Source organism: Gallinula chloropus (genome assembly GCF_964237585.1).
Source record: "Gallinula chloropus genome assembly, chromosome: 14".
In the NCBI taxonomy this organism is placed as follows: domain Eukaryota; kingdom Metazoa; phylum Chordata; class Aves; order Gruiformes; family Rallidae; genus Gallinula; species Gallinula chloropus.
In genome coordinates this window covers 7,690,433-7,706,476 of record NC_140099.1, presented here as the reverse complement: position 1 = coordinate 7,706,476, position 16,044 = coordinate 7,690,433, and the positions used below count along the sequence as shown (strand labels likewise).

Sequence of the window (16,044 nt, the reverse complement as noted above, 5' to 3'; positions counted from 1 at the left end):
TGTTGGTTTCTTCTTCCTCCATTCTTTTTCTTGTTGCTGATTCCCTTCTTTCTTGCACTTAGAGTCATACTTAGATATGTTTACATTGACTGTTTTCAGTCTTGCTGATAGCATGGGGTGTACAGTGCCATGCTTCTCCCTCATCTGTCACCCATCTCTGCTTGCTTCTGTTCTGTATCCTGTGCCTGGCTTGTATAACTGCACTAGTTTGTTGTCACAGCTAGACCAAAAGATGGAGGCAGATCAAGAAAAGATCAGAGAGGAAGCCTGACATACCTTATTTCCTGAGGCTTTGCAAACTCAATACAAATCTACAAGCCTGCTACTAGCAATAGCAATACTGTATTACAGGGATACACAGATATATCAGCTTCATTTTTGCATCAGAAGGATTTTTTGTCATCCCAACTGAATACTATTCTTTGAGGCTCAAGTTCTAGTAGTTTGTTTTGATGTATTTACAACAAATGCTATAGCAGAATATTTTTTCTTGCTTACTCCCATGTTTTAAGTTTTAATTTTTTTTTTAATTTTAATCTCAAATTTTAACTAAGCTATTCTTAATAACCTCCAGTTATTGCTTTGTAGAATTACTGTGGCTTATGTAGCTGGTTTTAAGTTGTGTTTAAATGAAGTGTTTTATGTGACTTGATACTTGAATTAAGTAGTTATAAAGTTGCAAATGTGATTGATTAGGGTAGTGAGTTGTAAAGATGTTAAATGGTGGTGTGCTCCCAGACTGTCTTCAGGACGATGTATGTGGAAGTACTATGCTTGTTTTACACATCCTTCTGTGAACTGAGCAGAAAGGGAAGTAAAAGAGCAGTTGAATGTAGACTTGTCTGCTCTAGGCTGCTTTAAAAGTGGAGAGTGAAAAGATGGTCACACCTCTGCTTACCTGCCTTGGTAGGCAGCACCTTAGATTTCTAAAGTCCATCTGCAACTTTAGCTGTCATAAGTCTGTTGTTTAACATAGGAGCTGTAGAACTTTGAAGAATAAGTTGCCTGGTCTTGATGGTATCTTACACTTATTTGATTTTCTCCTCTCCAGTAAGCAAATTATGTTTTGGAAAAATCTTTTTCCTTATTAGTGGAAAGATCCATGTGTGTGCCTTTAAAAAGCTTTCAAGAATTCTCCCCAGAAAGACTTTTGATCCTAGGGTTTGTTTTGGTTGGTTGTTTTTCAATTTCTAGCAAAGAAAATACTTGCTTCCTGAGCTATTTCTGGGCTTTAAAAACACCCTTGTACTGAAGCTTTAACAAGTTTGAATGAGTAATTCTTACGGGATTACGCTATATTTTATTTTGGGGATATTTGGATGCATCATTCCTGCAAGTACATTGAATACCTTTTCACATCTGTACTTTTTTCGTTGTATTAGGTGAGTTTAGAGAATGTTTCCACAAGGGACACGAGGTTGCTGTACATGACAACTGGAGTTCTTCTTCAGAAAATAGTTTCTGCCAAAAGTCTATCTGCATTCACTCACATTTTCATTGATGAAGTAAGTTGGTGGAAATTAAATTTCATATTAAGAAAACCTTACTTCTTTTTCTCTCTGACAGTGCTAAAGAAAGAACAGTAGGCATTCTTGTAAAGATGCTTTGTATAAGTTTTTTCCCAGCTAGCATTTCTTCAGATGAGCTTGTCTCTGTGTCCCCTTGAGCACTGGAGTTTAGAACTCAGGGTGGTATGGAGTGTTTGGGTGTGCTTAGCTTTCAGTATGAAAACCTTGAACTGTGTTCTGAAATCCACTGCCTGCATTCCAAGAACGTTTCTGACTAGGCCTGCAAGGAAGAGACAGGTAGTTTTTGTTCTCCTGACTATTACTGCCTGTAAGAAAGTCTTTACTCTTCACTGATACCCCGAAAAATAAAATAACCTTCTGAAAAATCTGTCTTCTGGACAGATCTGCAGTGTTTAGTAATAGAATCTGCTTACTTAGAGAAGATACTTTATTAGGTATGAACATGAACAGGTTAAGCTTTGCCCTGCCCTTACATGGGAGAACAGATTTATGTAGCAGCTTGAAAAACCTTGTTTGCTTAGGAGCTATAATTTGAACTGATGATATCAGCTTGTACCACTTACGGTTTACCACTAGTAAGGTCCCTTCCAACCCAAACCATTCTAAGATTCCATGATTTCAGAACCCAAATACTCTCTAGTTGATTCTTAATTGTGTGTCTCTGCCCTGTTAGAGTACTGCAGGTGTTTAGGAACATAACTAAGCAAACCTAAGTCTGAAAATCATGACTTTTCACAGTAGGATCTTGCTGTTAGCCTGAAAATTGTCTCAGCTAAATCTTTTTTGTGATAAGTCAATACTGAATGTCTTCATATTATGTTAGAATATGCCGATTATTTCATTGTGTTGAGAAGAATTATTTATTTAACTGCAGGGAGCAACCAGAAAGGTCAGGTGCGATAATATGTAAAGACTTAGGTGGAAAATACTGTTTTAGAAAGGTGTGTGTTGTGGTCATAGCTTGAAGCCACTGGGAACTGGGGAGTCAATTCAATTTGCTTAGCTGTTAGACAAATCAACTTAGGCCCTGCCTGGATCATTTGGGACCTTAGCAGTACAATTGACTTAACCATCTTTAGTATCACTTCAGCTGTTATTGTCAAATCTAGTAAAACCAGTGGCTAGAGCTCAGAACTTGTTTTCTAGTCATTCTACAAATGTGATGATTTAATAGTGGCTATTAATTTGCACATAGGTCACTGTAATAATCTGAAAAGCTGTGTTGGGAGTTGAAAATGTAATTAACATGCATAGTCTTAAAAAGTGTCTTCTATGAAAACGTATAGTTGTTCCAAGTTATGAAAATAAGGCATGAAATTGAGTAGCAAAGGAAGAGAGAGTCCAAAAGAAGATGATGAATTAATGAAAGTCCCATTGTGGATAACATCTTCCAGGTGCATGAGCGTACGGAAGAAATGGATTTCTTGCTTTTGGTGATCCGTAGACTCCTGCTCACAAATTCACAGTCTGTGAAGGTAGGTTCAAAGTATATTCTGCTACATTTTCTTGCAAGAATAAATTTTTGCATGTTTTTCATCTACAGAGGACATGTTTCAAAGAACTTACCTTAAAATGTGTCATGATTTTTTATGAAAATATTATTTGGTTTGCTGCTCTTCATAAGCAAGCAAGCTAAAGGGCATTCTTTTCCTGGCTGCTATAATGTGTTCTGAGAGACTTTTTTTTTCCCCTTGTGTTAGAATGCATTAGTTTCTAAAGTCTGCTTAAGGCTAAAAAATGCAAGATGGATATTTGACTAGAATTATGTATTGGGTATTGAGGGCAGTGCTTATCCTTGGTTAAATATGTTAGCATTAACTCTTGGAAATACTGGGCTGCTTTTTTTTTTTTTTAATGGGAAAAGACATTTGGAAAAATAGCAAAACCCAGAAATGCCGTATTGTGATTTCTAGGCAGAACTGGTGGTAAAACATGGCTGAGATTTTTCTCTGCATGTCTGGTAATTGTGCTTTGTCCTAAAGCAGAGTTTGCAGAGGTTCAGCGTGACATATTTAGTCTTTGTGCTCACCAAGTAATGGACTTTGAAATTAATAATGAATGGCCAGCAGTTAAATACAGGTGATAGTTAGGCTAATTAGGTGTATTTCTGTGCAGCTTTCTGAGACTGCAGAAGTTTTGTGAGACTGTACATAACCCTTACGTGCTTCGGTTAATTGTTCAGTTAATGGAGATTTTCTGTTCAAAACAGGTGTAACCTGAGTCTGCATTGGCTGCTTTTGTTGCTTTGGGAAGGGAATCTCTTTTCTTCTGTATCATCCACTGCATTGATTCAAACTCATGTAATTTGGTCTTTAGATCTTGCAAGCATAGTCTCACTCACTGAGAACACCTTTCCAGTTGGCATAGGGCATGTCTGTGCACTTCACATCTTCTACCTTTTACCCCTTTTCTTGCATCAGACATGGTGATGTGTAGCTGTTCAGCCTTTCTTAGTGCTTGGCTCTGCCTCCTGAGAATACCAAATAATTCGATCATCACAGAGTCACAGAACTGTAGGGGTTAGAAGGGACCTCCAGAGATCATCAGGTCCAACCCCCAACTAAAGCAGCTTCCTTACAACATAGTGCACAGGTAGGTGTCCAGGCAGGTCTTGAATATCTTCAGAGGAGACTCCACAACCCCCCTGGGCAGCCTAATACTCAGTTTGTGAAAGTTTGCCCTTGATGCTGATTATCTGGTTGTTGTCAGTGGCAGGAATCCCTGCAGCTCCCATCATGTCTTCTGTTAGAAAGCATTTTTCTTCTATAGGTTCCTGAAAGATTTATTTTTTTCTCCACTGTAGTTCTAATTAAATATCTCAAAATTGTCACTGGAAGACTTTTATCTCCTTTGTACCCTTCTCTGCAGTTGTTTCTTCAGATGACAGTTTCATATTGCATAAATCCAAAACAATCTTAGGAGAGTGTGTGTCCCCCTTTGAATTTTTATGCTGGTGACGGGGGAGCTCTTGATCTCTGATGCTGGATTTTAGTGGAGTGGAAGAGGTAATGCAGTTTGAATTCATACACTGAGCCCAGTGTCTCCTACTTCATCCCTTTTCAGCCACTTCTGAAAAGCTGTAAAAGAAGGGGGCTTTGATCATGTGGCAGATTGATTAAGAAAATGCAAGTTTCTCTTCCCAGCCCCCTTGTATTCATAAAAAAAAGGGTGCAAGGAACCTTCAAGGGGTAAGAGTCTATTTAGAATTCGGTGTGACAGGAAATACAGGAGGTGTTGGTCTCCTAATCTGAACATTGCAGAGCTCAGAAGTAACAGATAATTCAACATTGCATTATCTAACGGGATGGCAAGAGTGATTCTGACACATGGAGGACAAGATCTGCTTGTTGTAGTTTACCTGCCAACTGTGCTGAGTGTTGTTGCAAATGGCTGGTGCAGATTATTGCTTTTAGATCACAGGGCAGATCTAAAGTTGTTCTTGCTGGGATGTGGCTGTCACAAGAAAACCTGCCACTACAAGAATGACTTCATTACATCAGACCAACTAGTGCCAGTTCCAGTAGTGGCTTGAGACAGCTGCTTAGGAAGAGGAGGTAAAAACAGGATAACAATAGTCCTATTTCCAGGTTCTAGCAAATTGCCATTTAGGGAAAACTGAAGTGAGAGGTTGTTCTCATTGTGTGTCTTCATACTCTCTATGGTGAGACTTTAGATATATCCACTCTCTGCAGGAGGTTTTGAGTGCTTGATCTTGAAGAACTGTCAGCTTTGATTACTCTCTACTCCAGTGTATTCCTCTGCCCTGCTAGTGATACGTACTTGATGAATTTCCACTTTGGAGGTAGATCAAACTCTTAGTTTAGTAATGTGATCGTTCAGGCACTCTGTTAGGAACCTATAGTTTTCCATCTAGCTTGGAAGGAAGGACTCCATGCAGGTTACAGGGTGCAAGTTACAAAAGGTCTAGAAGAAGAGGTAATATTCCTTGCTGTAGCTGCAGTTAGAATAATTTAGGTTAGATTTTGTTTCATTAACCATCAGGCAAGATTACATTCAGCCTATTCTTCTCACATAGGTGAGCTACAGAGGATTGAGCCATGAGGCAGTTCATGCTGTAGTGGGCCAGGTTTCATATAATTAGCAGAATTACATCCTTTCTGAATTCTTTTCCTTTCAGGATCATGTTAAATGACCTTATGATTTAGTCTGTCTCATGGGAAGGCACAAGAAATATGTGCATATGCTTTAGAGCTGAACACAGCAGTACAGTGCCCACTTCATTAGCTTGCCTGGCTGTCACTGCATAAAGGGGATGCTCTTGTGTTTAATTCTGTCTCTTTTTTTGGGGGGTGGGGTTTGATGTTTTTAATTCATTACATTTTTAAATACATGCAAGGTGTCAGGCAGGCAAAAGAGGACTGATTGTGTCCCAGTTTACAAGTACTGCTCAGAGTCTCAGGAGCCCTGAAAATAACGCAGCTGGACACTACACAGTTCATTATAACTCCAAGGCTCTTCATCGTAGAGGGGTTAGAGGTTGAAGAGCCATAGCCACTAATGTACATCATTCCCTTCATTCTGTACGTGCCATGCTGTCTGACTGGGGTGAAAACAACAAAGATGTAAATTCAGAATTTCATAATAGTCAAAAGGAAAGGTTTCACCAGGGAGCAAACGTGACTTCTGCTCTTCTGCTCAGGTGAATACAGATTAAGAATCTGGGCAGAGTCAGCAAATAATGCAAGGAGTTTAGTATGACACTTGAGAGTTTTAAGTTGCATAAAGGAATTGAAAGTGAAAGAAAACTTCCTTAACATATTTCAAAATCATTATAGTAACATTTTTCAAGGCTGGGTTTATAAATTACAGTTACTGTTTTTATAGGAGTAAGCCCATCTTTTGATGACTTTAAAGGGACTAATATATAATCTAGCTGTAATAAATTGGAGTTGAAAATACTTAGCATACTTTTTAATTTTGAGGACATGACAAGATGATAAGTTTGAGTACTGTATGCATTTAAGCTGAATTTTTACCTCAGGAAAAACCTTTTCATGTTGCAGCCTTAGACATCTGACCTGATGTGTTCTCTTACAGGTGCTGCTCTTTCTCCACATGATACATGAGGAATCTTTAGCATGTAGCTTTGTCTTAAATGTGCCTAGGATGCATACCCACAGTAACCAAAATTAGACAGATTTAGCATAAAGAATAATTAGAAATTCCAACATGGCATGGCATCTTGTGTTAAAATTAATCCTTTACATTTGCATGCTATTATTTTAACAGATAATATTGATGTCTGCTTCCATCAACTGTAAAGAATATGCTGATTACTTTACACTTCCAGTTCATAATGGTCTGAAACCTGCCTGCATATTTAAGGTGGAAGGCAAACCTTATGCAGTTGAAGAATATTACCTTGATGACTTGAAGCACACTGTTGATTTCAAGGTACTGTAAAGATAGCTTTATTTCTTTAGACATAGTAAGTAAGATATTGGAATTGGCAGTTGAAAGCTGTGTGATGAAAGTGCAAATAACCAATCTTATGTTACAGTTCTAGATAAGAATTAATGTGTGATGGTAAAACAGGAGTGTTCTTACTGGCAGCTTGGTTTTTTCTTTCATGTAACAGAAATGGAATGGAAGGGGCTGGTAATTTTACATAGTATGTGGCATTTTGTTTCGTAGTTTGCATCCAAGATTAATGTATCAAAGGCAGAAAGAGCTAGCAAATGAAGAGAGTTGTCAGAAAAGAAGCATTTATAATTAGAAGTTTGATGCTATCAAGTTGCATTATCAGCTGAGGCTCATGCATTCTGGTTTTTCCCCTTCTTGTTTGTTTTGGGTTCTGAGTGGTTTTGTTTATTGGACTGGGGTTTGTTTAATAGTCCCAGAGCTGTTCTGCAGTAATTTTGAACATATTTCTACTGTAGCCATGTAGCCCATCTTGGCAAATATGTAATTTTGAGTAATGAAATTATGTTAGAATAACAGATACACCAAATCAATAGTGGCCACTTAACAGGCTGCATGACTGAGAATTGTTGCTCTAATGCCTAAGGAGGGTAGTGATGGCTAAAGATTGATTTGCTGTGTCCACCTTTAGCTTACAAACTGCACAGTACATTTGTTTGTGGAGCTATTGATGTGCTATTGTATAACATGTATCTGCTTAGACACCAGGTAATGAAGGAGTAAGTGTGAATTTGAATTCATCTGCTATCTATAGGAGTTTGGTTTACAGTTGAAAAACAATTGTGTAGGAATGTGAGTGTCTGAACTCTTCAGGTATTACGGTCTGATGGAAGATAGGCAGGTTAAAGCAAAAGTGGAACAAGTCCACTCAGTCTTTGAGTGGCAGCCACTCTAAAAATAACTGAGGCAAGGGAGTAATTATTGGTTAGTTTTGATAATTCAGAGTCCTGTTACATTGTTTGTACACTGAAGAAAATGGGATGCACTTTAAAAGTAGCAGTATGTGAGCATACTTTGATTCTCTAGGTTTGAGCCCTCAATTCTTTAGAAGCTAAATTGGAGAAATAAAATAAATGTGTAGCTTATGGGAAGCCTAGAAGAAAATAATGGCTTATGCTGAACAGAGCACAGTCGTTGGTTATGCCTGAACACAGGCAAGCTAAAATAAAAGGCTGAAGTCTTAATGCAGCAAAAATCCACAAAAAACCAACCCAAAACCCCCCTGAACTAACTGCATGTAGCAGCTGACCCAGCAGTTTTTATACATTAATGTAGCAGCTCAGATCATATGGAGGAAACTATGTAATATATGATTTTTGTAAAGTGTTTTTGATGATAGATGACAACAAAAAGATAACCCAGAAATTCAGGAAGAAGTCTCTCCTTCAGCCAAGTTGCATTTGTCATAGCTGCACTTGGAGCTGAATGTTGGCTGCTGCACCTTTTACCTCAGAACAAGAGGAACTGCTTTCAGGGCTTATTCCTTTTTTAAATTTTTTAATTATCTTCTTTGTGTATATTAATATTTTGCTTTTTTTTTTTGTAAGGTTTTCATCTGTTTTTTTAGTCTGTGTTGTCTCAGCTTTAGGCAGTGGGAGAAGGGTATGGTTGTCCAAAAAGTTACATGTACCTTAAGGTAACGGTAGAAGCCTCTAGGTGCTCCCGATTTTCTCTTTGGGGTTTTGTTGAATATGTGTGGAAATAAGAAGAAATTGCATGAGGAAGCTCTGATGTTTGGTCTCAGATCTTGTTTCTTATGGTTCTGTGCATGGAGATTTTCACTGAATAGTAGCTTTATTTTTAAAAAATACTTTAAAAATGGAAGGTCTAAGGAGATTGATGTAACCTAATAAAAATGAAAGCAGAGCAGGAGTGTTAAGGCAGTTAATGAGTTAATGCTGCCATATGGAAGCAGGGGCACACTTTTCATCATGCTAAAATCAAAATCAGTGAGATAGCTGCCTGAGGTATAGGCTTCAGGCTTTAGTTCTTAGCATTTTACTTCTTGTCTCTAAAAGCCTGTAAAATTCACAGAAAAGAAAACAAGTTAAAAGAAAGAGTATTTGCTTTTTTTAGATAAACTGAGTATTTCCAAGTTTTATTTTTATTTTAAAACTAATACTTATAAAATCAGATTACATAAATCTTAACGCAGCCCGTAAAGCATTTTGATTCGCATCAGTTTGGTTCTTTAACTGCCTCATTTCCTCTGAGGTGTGAGCCTTTGTCCCTTCCCAAAAAGACCTCAAAGTAATTGAATGTTACTGTATAAGATGTAGGATTCTTTTAGGAATCCTTCAGAGCTCCTGACTTGAATATGTCACTCATTTCTGTAGGTGGTAATGTTTTAAAAATAAAAAATATCCTTGACAAGTTCTGACTTGAATCATTTGGAAATTTACTGATACCAGTTTTGATTTGGAAGATAAATAGAAATGCCAGTCTTTTTTTTTTTTTTTTTCCCTGTGTGCCTGTTTGGAGCAAAGCCTTTTCTATGGCTGGATGGACATGTAGCTGAATCAAAGATAAAGCTTTCCACTTGAATTGCTTCATTTGTAGGAAAGAATTTAAAAATAAGAGGGGAGAAGCAATCTTCAGTGTGGTGCTGGTTTACCCTTGCCCACTTACAGGATCATTTATAGGTGCTACTGTTTAATTTTTGAGTACAGGGTTATAAAAAGTAGGTTGGGGTTGTGGTTTTTTTTTTTTTTACATAATGGCCTTTGTAAGCACACTGTTCTGGATATTTAACTGTATCATTGCTTAATTCTGTGAGCTGATTTAAATTATGTAAGGAGCCTGGGAGACTAGATGTTAGTCCTTGGTAGGAGATCTGTGAAACCCCACGTCTCTACTTCTTACCTAAGGCAAAGAAGAGAGTCCCATTTTTGGCTTGAAAATGTAAAAACTCCCTTCATATCCCTAGAACTGAAGTCAGAGTACAGATGAAAGGTAATGAACTGCTGTCAAAAGCTATTCAGACTATGTTGTATTATTTCACTCAGCCCTGACTGGGCTTTTGGACTTGCTGTTTGTCACTGTGTTAGCTTTTATTAGGAGTGATGTGGAAGGCTTGTCATGTTAAAGAATACTAATGTTACAATAGATAACAAAATTGAAAAGACAAATTTGACAGTTATTTAAACAAGGATAATCTTAAAAAAAAATAATCTTATGTTCAAGCAGCCCAGAAAAAATAAATTCCTTAGCTTATGACATGTATTGGAGAAAAAAAGAAAAGGGCTGTGTATCAAAAGCTACTGGAACATTGTCTGTGGTTTTCTCTTGGAACAATCAGACTTGGAAAGGTGTTACTATAGTGGGTGTAAAGTTAAGTTAAAAAGCTTTGGTACTGATAGAGTTGTATGCCTGAAGTCTCCCTGGTTGGTTGATTTAAGGGGGTCAGAGAAGTGAAAAGAGTGTTGTCAAGTGCTTACAGATGGCTTTTTTTGATCCTCTGATCCATTGTCTACCAGAACAAAGTAGGGTTCATCCTGTTCACATGGGTTGTGTTTAGTCTCTAGGTAACGAGCAAGCATGTCCTGCAAGCTAGAGGATGGAGTGTAGGCAAGTGTTTATATTAAGTAGGAAAGTACCAGAATTCTTTCTTTTGCATTAAACTGGTAGGATGCTTGAAGGAGAACATCTGTTTAGAAGGTAATGAATGCTCCAGATTAAGTTAGTGCTTTGCATAGCTTCTGTGCTGGATTAATTTTAATTGAAAAGCACTTCACCATTTGGCATGTACATGATTTAGTCTTATTTTGTTAACCTCTACATTCTTCTCCATACAGCTTCCTTCTCAAAGAATCGAGAAACCAGAGATAGTAAGGGAAATGTATGAAGTAGCAGTGTCTTTGATACAGTCATTTGATGAGTTGGAGATGAAGAGCCATAGGTAAGAATCAGTTCAAGATCTGAAATCAGTGATTCTTCAGGAAAGTGAGACAGTAGTTAAGGAACAGCTGTTTGATGTGTAGCTCAAGAGCAGAGACTTTAAGGATGCATAAAAAATTTGTAACTTTGTAATCAGGAATGATTGCTATCAAAAAATATGAACTCTATTACATTAGGGTAACTTTAGCTTCTTGACTTTGAACAGATAAGCATCTTCAGTTTATGGTATGTCCTGTAGTTCTTGATAATGGTCAGTTTCCTTACATGCCAGGCTTTTATGACAGGTGCGTAGAGATACTTTCAAAATACAGGAGTATTACATATACTTGACAAACACCTGAGTAAGTTTGCGTAGAACTCTGCAGTAGTATACTACCTTTTCATTTTAAGATGTTTGGTAAACTAATTTTGATAAATTGATCTATAAGAATATGTCTGGTTTTGACATAATTTTGAAGACTAAACCTAAGGATTTAGTTCCAATTTCTATATAATCTGTTTTTCAGAAAGCACAGTTGCTAATAGTACCTGAATTCCATTTCTTCAGGAAGGTTAAATAGCACACATTACAAAAAGTGTGGAGTTCTGCTACTTTCAAAATAAAATATCTTGGAGTAATAAGTTAGACCAAGGTTGTAAAACTAATGAAACTGGTTATTCTTGTTAGGGAGGAAAAAAACCCAAGTGTTACACCAAAACGTGGAAGTGTGCTTGTATTTTTACCAGGTGAGTACATGTCTTCAATTTTCTTTTTCCTTATTTGCATTCTAACAAGCTTTCTTCTGGTGCTTCTTCTAAGGATTTACTAAATAGATCTCTAACTGGGATTTGTTGGTCTGAGTGTTTTCTTGCAAACCTGTTTAAACATGGCAATAATTGTAAGAGCAGTGAGACAAAAATTAAGACCTTTTTATGTTTTACAAATGAAGTTATAGTAATAAAATTAATCCTGCAGTTAATCCACAGTAATTCAGTTAGTTTTTTAGATTAGTTACTAAATAGAGCATAAAGGATTCTTTGTGGTGTTTTCTCACTTATGTATAGTGTAGCCTATTCCTTGGATTGGATATAGATACCTGTAGTAAAAGTTAAAATTCACTTTTTTCTTTCCATGTACATTGGCTGGTGTGGTAGGAACACTCTATACATCACCCTGAGTGTTTTATATAACTAGCTCTATGATCATTATATGTGTTTTAGTCATCTTTAAACAGTAAACCTAGGTTATCTTACACTGCCTCTAAATTGCAGCAAGGGGGGGTTCAAGTATGACTCCCAGAACAAAAATATACAATAATTCTGTGTAACTAGGCTGCAGCCTAGGTTTCCTGAGCATCAGGTGTGTGTTACCTGGTGCTTTCACACATTCTTTTACCTCATGAGTATGAAAGGTAGCTAGCTGAAAACTTACAAAAGAATTGGGTGTGTTCCAGTGGAGACTCACCTCAATGTCAGGAGCAGCTGTTTCCTTGTGCATAGTGAGGTCTGTCCTACTTGGACTTTCTAACTCTAAAATGTTTATGAAGGCCGTTTCTCTGCTGCGTTGAGCTTGGCACTAGACATGCTGGCACTTGGGCTGAAAACACAGCACACCAGCACAGAAATATGCTGCTCTTGCGGAGTAGCTTTCAGTGGAGAGTTCTTCTCTATGAAATCAATGGGTAGAAGGCATTGCTTCATCACGAGAATGTAGGGCCCATTCCAGTTTGTCATTAATGAAGCAGGGAGACCGTCTCTGTTGCTTTTGGCCTCTCATACTGGTGTTTGTCTGGTGTGCTCTCAGACTTTCTGCAGCCCTCAGAGTCTTCATTTCAGGCTGGAATTTTGCTTTAGCGTTTTCAATTCCCAAATTTTTGTCTTTGATGCTTTCTTACCATGTTGCTCTCCTTGATGACTTATAATTATAACTGATAAAAGTAATTTTTTGTTTGTTTAAATACATTTGGTAAACTTATGAAAACCAGTGAGGATAGTGCTTTCTGAATGAACTGGTTTGCTTTTATTGTTGTGCAGTGTTTGACCTTGGTCTGTTTTATGGCTGGATACTAAAGACTGATCTTGAACACAGGATTAGCAAATACTCCTTGAAATTTTCTTCCCAAATAATCTTTATATGCAACTGGAGGAAAGGAGAAGAGAGCTCTTGGTTACACAAGAGGGCAGCTGAGACAGAAATTTGGGTAAAAATAACCTCCACATTTAGGACACTGATTTGAGATGCCTGGATTTTTGGAGTGCTTACAATTACATAGTATTTTGTGCATTCAAAATAACACTCCCATTGACATTTCAAGCTGAGTAGGCAGCAGGAGCCAGAAAGAGTAGTGCCGTGCTGAGGAGTACTGTTAAGTGACTTTTGCCCACTGTCTTTTGTGGAACTCATTTTTGGGGCAGAGTCTGCTTCTGTAGAGCAGCTGCAGCTGTCTAGAGTAGGCTGCCATGTTTTCCCTTCCTGATGTAATTGCCTGTCTTGTTCAGTACTTAATTTTTTTTTTTTAATGTTACTGAGTGGTTCTTTACAAAAACAAATAGGCTCTGCAAGTATTTAGTCAATAGGACCAGATGGGAGACTGCCCTTGGGAACAGGGCAGCAGAAAAGAGCTGACAGATCTTTTAGGGCACTTTGTCCACAGAGTTCAAGAGCTTTCAAGCCCCAGGTAAAAGAAATCAGGCAAGGAAGGCAAGAGACCAGCCTGGCTGAGTAAAGACCTGCTGGTTGGTAATACACAGACAGTGGAAGCATGGACAAGTATCCTGGGAAAAGTATAAGGACACTGCCTGATTGTACAGGGATGGGGTCAGGAGGGCCAAGGGCCTGTCTGGAGCCAAGGTTGTCAAGGGATGCAAAGAATAATAAGGGCTTCAATAGGTGTGTCAGCCAGAACAGGAAGGTCAAAACAAGTGAACCCCCAATGAACAAGACTGGTAACAGAGGATGAAGAGAAGGCTGAAGTACCGAACTATTTGAGTTGGCTGATGTAGTTGCCAACTCACTCTCGATGGTACTTGAAAAGCCATGGCAGGCAGGTGAAGTCACTGGTGACTGAAAGAGGGAACCTTGCATCCATTTTCAAAAAGGATAGAAAGGAAGACCCTGGGAACTACTGATCTTTCAGCCTCACCTCTGTGCCTGGGATGATCATGGAACAGATCCTACAGGATGTTATGCTGAGGCACGTGGAGGACAGGGAGGTGATTTGAGACAGCTAGTATCGCTTCACCAAGGACAAGTCCTGAATGATGAACCTAGTGACCTTCTGTGGAGTTGACTACATCAGTGGACAAGGGAAGAGATATGAGTATCATCTATCTGGACATCTGTAAGGCCTTTGACTTCCAGAACTGGACAGCAGATACTGCCTTTTATGTCTATTCAATAATTACTGGAGTGACTAATAACTAATATAGCTTCTACCATTTGTGTATCAACCTTCTTTTAATTGTTTTTAAACATAAGTTGGATTCAGGGCTTGATGCCTTACTCAGATATGGAAATAGGTAGTATGGCATGTAGGAAGCATAAGGCTGCAAGATAGTCAAACAGTACCCACTGAGATGGAGTAGGTATTGTCAGGCTGTGTCCAAACAGACCGTATCATGGCGTTCTTGTGTTTTCGTTAATTACATGCTCTAGTTCATTAAAAAACCACATATTTTTCTGTATTCTAATAATCTTTAAATGTGGCACTGTTTTTTTATATTTCTCATTTTGCATGTTTTTCTTAACAGTGCTGAAAGTGATTTGCTTAAAGCAACGTTGGTTGTTTCCATTATCCTTCTGGTCATTACTTTGTTATTTGGCCAGTTATTTGCATTCTCAGTACTCTTACTTCATTTGAGCTGTGATACAAATTAAGCGACCTAGCTGTCTCTTAGGTTCTAATGACACAGCTTTTCCCTGTAGCAGCCTCCCACAAAGCACATCTCAAACTTCTAAGTTGCCCTCTGACTGCCCCCCCTCTCATTTCTCTTCCTCCCTTCTCACTTCTGAAGTCAAGTAATAGTCATCTAAACACCACAAGAACTTTCATATCGAGGTGCTCAAACTGCTTTTAGGCTCACTGAAAATTGCAGCAATCCTGCTCTGCACTCACACAATAATTTAATTTTAATATGTAACTGGGGAAGCACAGTGTTGGCCAGATTTCTGAAAATGGGGCTTTTGGAATTGAAGTCTAAGTAAGAAGTAAGTTAGGCTCCTCAGAAATGTGGATGCCTATGAAGGTATTCAGGAAGATAGTAAAAAAAAAAATAAATCCCTCTGTCATAAGATTTCCCCTGGCAGATGTGAAATCCATGCCCCAGAGAACGGGCACCAGAACTACCAGAGGGAAGATGGCTAAGGCAGAAATAGCTAAATTTTTTTTTTATTTTCTTGGCTGTGCTTTCAGAAATAGCTTGTTTTGGCTGAAATATCCAAATTTATCCTAGACCAGACATTGAGCATGTGGTGAGCGTTGTCGGATGTAAGGAGCTGAAGCAAGGGCTAATAATGGGACACTGGCAGATGGCCCTTGTATTTGATACAGCTTAACGGTAGTAAGTGTAAAATTATGCAAAATGACTCTTGAAAATTTAATGACTCATTGTTTCAGTGACTCATTATTACATTTACTGTTGTAAAAGTACTCTTAATGTTTCATTACATGATGATAAGAAGGTAATAATAGAAGTCAATTAAGAATTTAAGTAGACATGAGAATTGGTTTTAGTTGTTAGCAATTACTAAAAAGAAAACACTCTTTATTACTTTCTCCCTAGGTTTGAGTGAAATAAGCTACATGCACTCACGTCTCTCAAGCATGTTTAACAAAAGGTAACTTCAATTTAACTTTAAAAATGTGGTTTAACTCGAATTCTACAACTCCAGGTTCTAAGTACATAACATGGTTTAGCAGAGGTGTAATTAATTTTTTATGTTCTTAGATGTGTAAATAGTTCACAAATATGTTTTCTTTAGGTGGCAACTGTACCCACTTCATTCGTGTGTGACATTAGAGGAACAGAGTAATGTGGTTTTGGCTACAGTTCCTGGCTACAGAAAGGTAAATATTGTTGCATCATTTTTTAAAGTGTATGAAACCTTTTGCTAGAGCAATAATAGCAAATAATAGAAATATTTATAAATTAATATTATCTGTGTCAACTCAAACCATTGTATGAGGGTAAAGCAGTT

The 16,044-nt window shown here is 37.9% G+C and overlaps 1 protein-coding gene across 1 annotated transcript in view; it reads left to right on the top strand.

Annotated features, from left to right (window-relative positions):
• The window catches only part of TDRD9 (tudor domain containing 9), a gene marked incomplete at both ends in the record, with an annotated part of 72,682 nt that overhangs the window by 27,720 nt on the left and 28,918 nt on the right, over positions 1 to 16,044 (top strand). Inside the window, 7 exons of the mRNA XM_084270704.1 lie at positions 1,383 to 1,505; positions 2,924 to 3,004; positions 6,780 to 6,944; positions 10,766 to 10,869; positions 11,536 to 11,594; positions 15,630 to 15,684; positions 15,829 to 15,913. Coding sequence (XP_084126830.1) covers positions 1,383 to 1,505; positions 2,924 to 3,004; positions 6,780 to 6,944; positions 10,766 to 10,869; positions 11,536 to 11,594; positions 15,630 to 15,684; positions 15,829 to 15,913 — 672 coding nt within the window. The remainder of the gene's footprint in view (positions 1 to 1,382; positions 1,506 to 2,923; positions 3,005 to 6,779; positions 6,945 to 10,765; positions 10,870 to 11,535; positions 11,595 to 15,629; positions 15,685 to 15,828; positions 15,914 to 16,044) is intronic.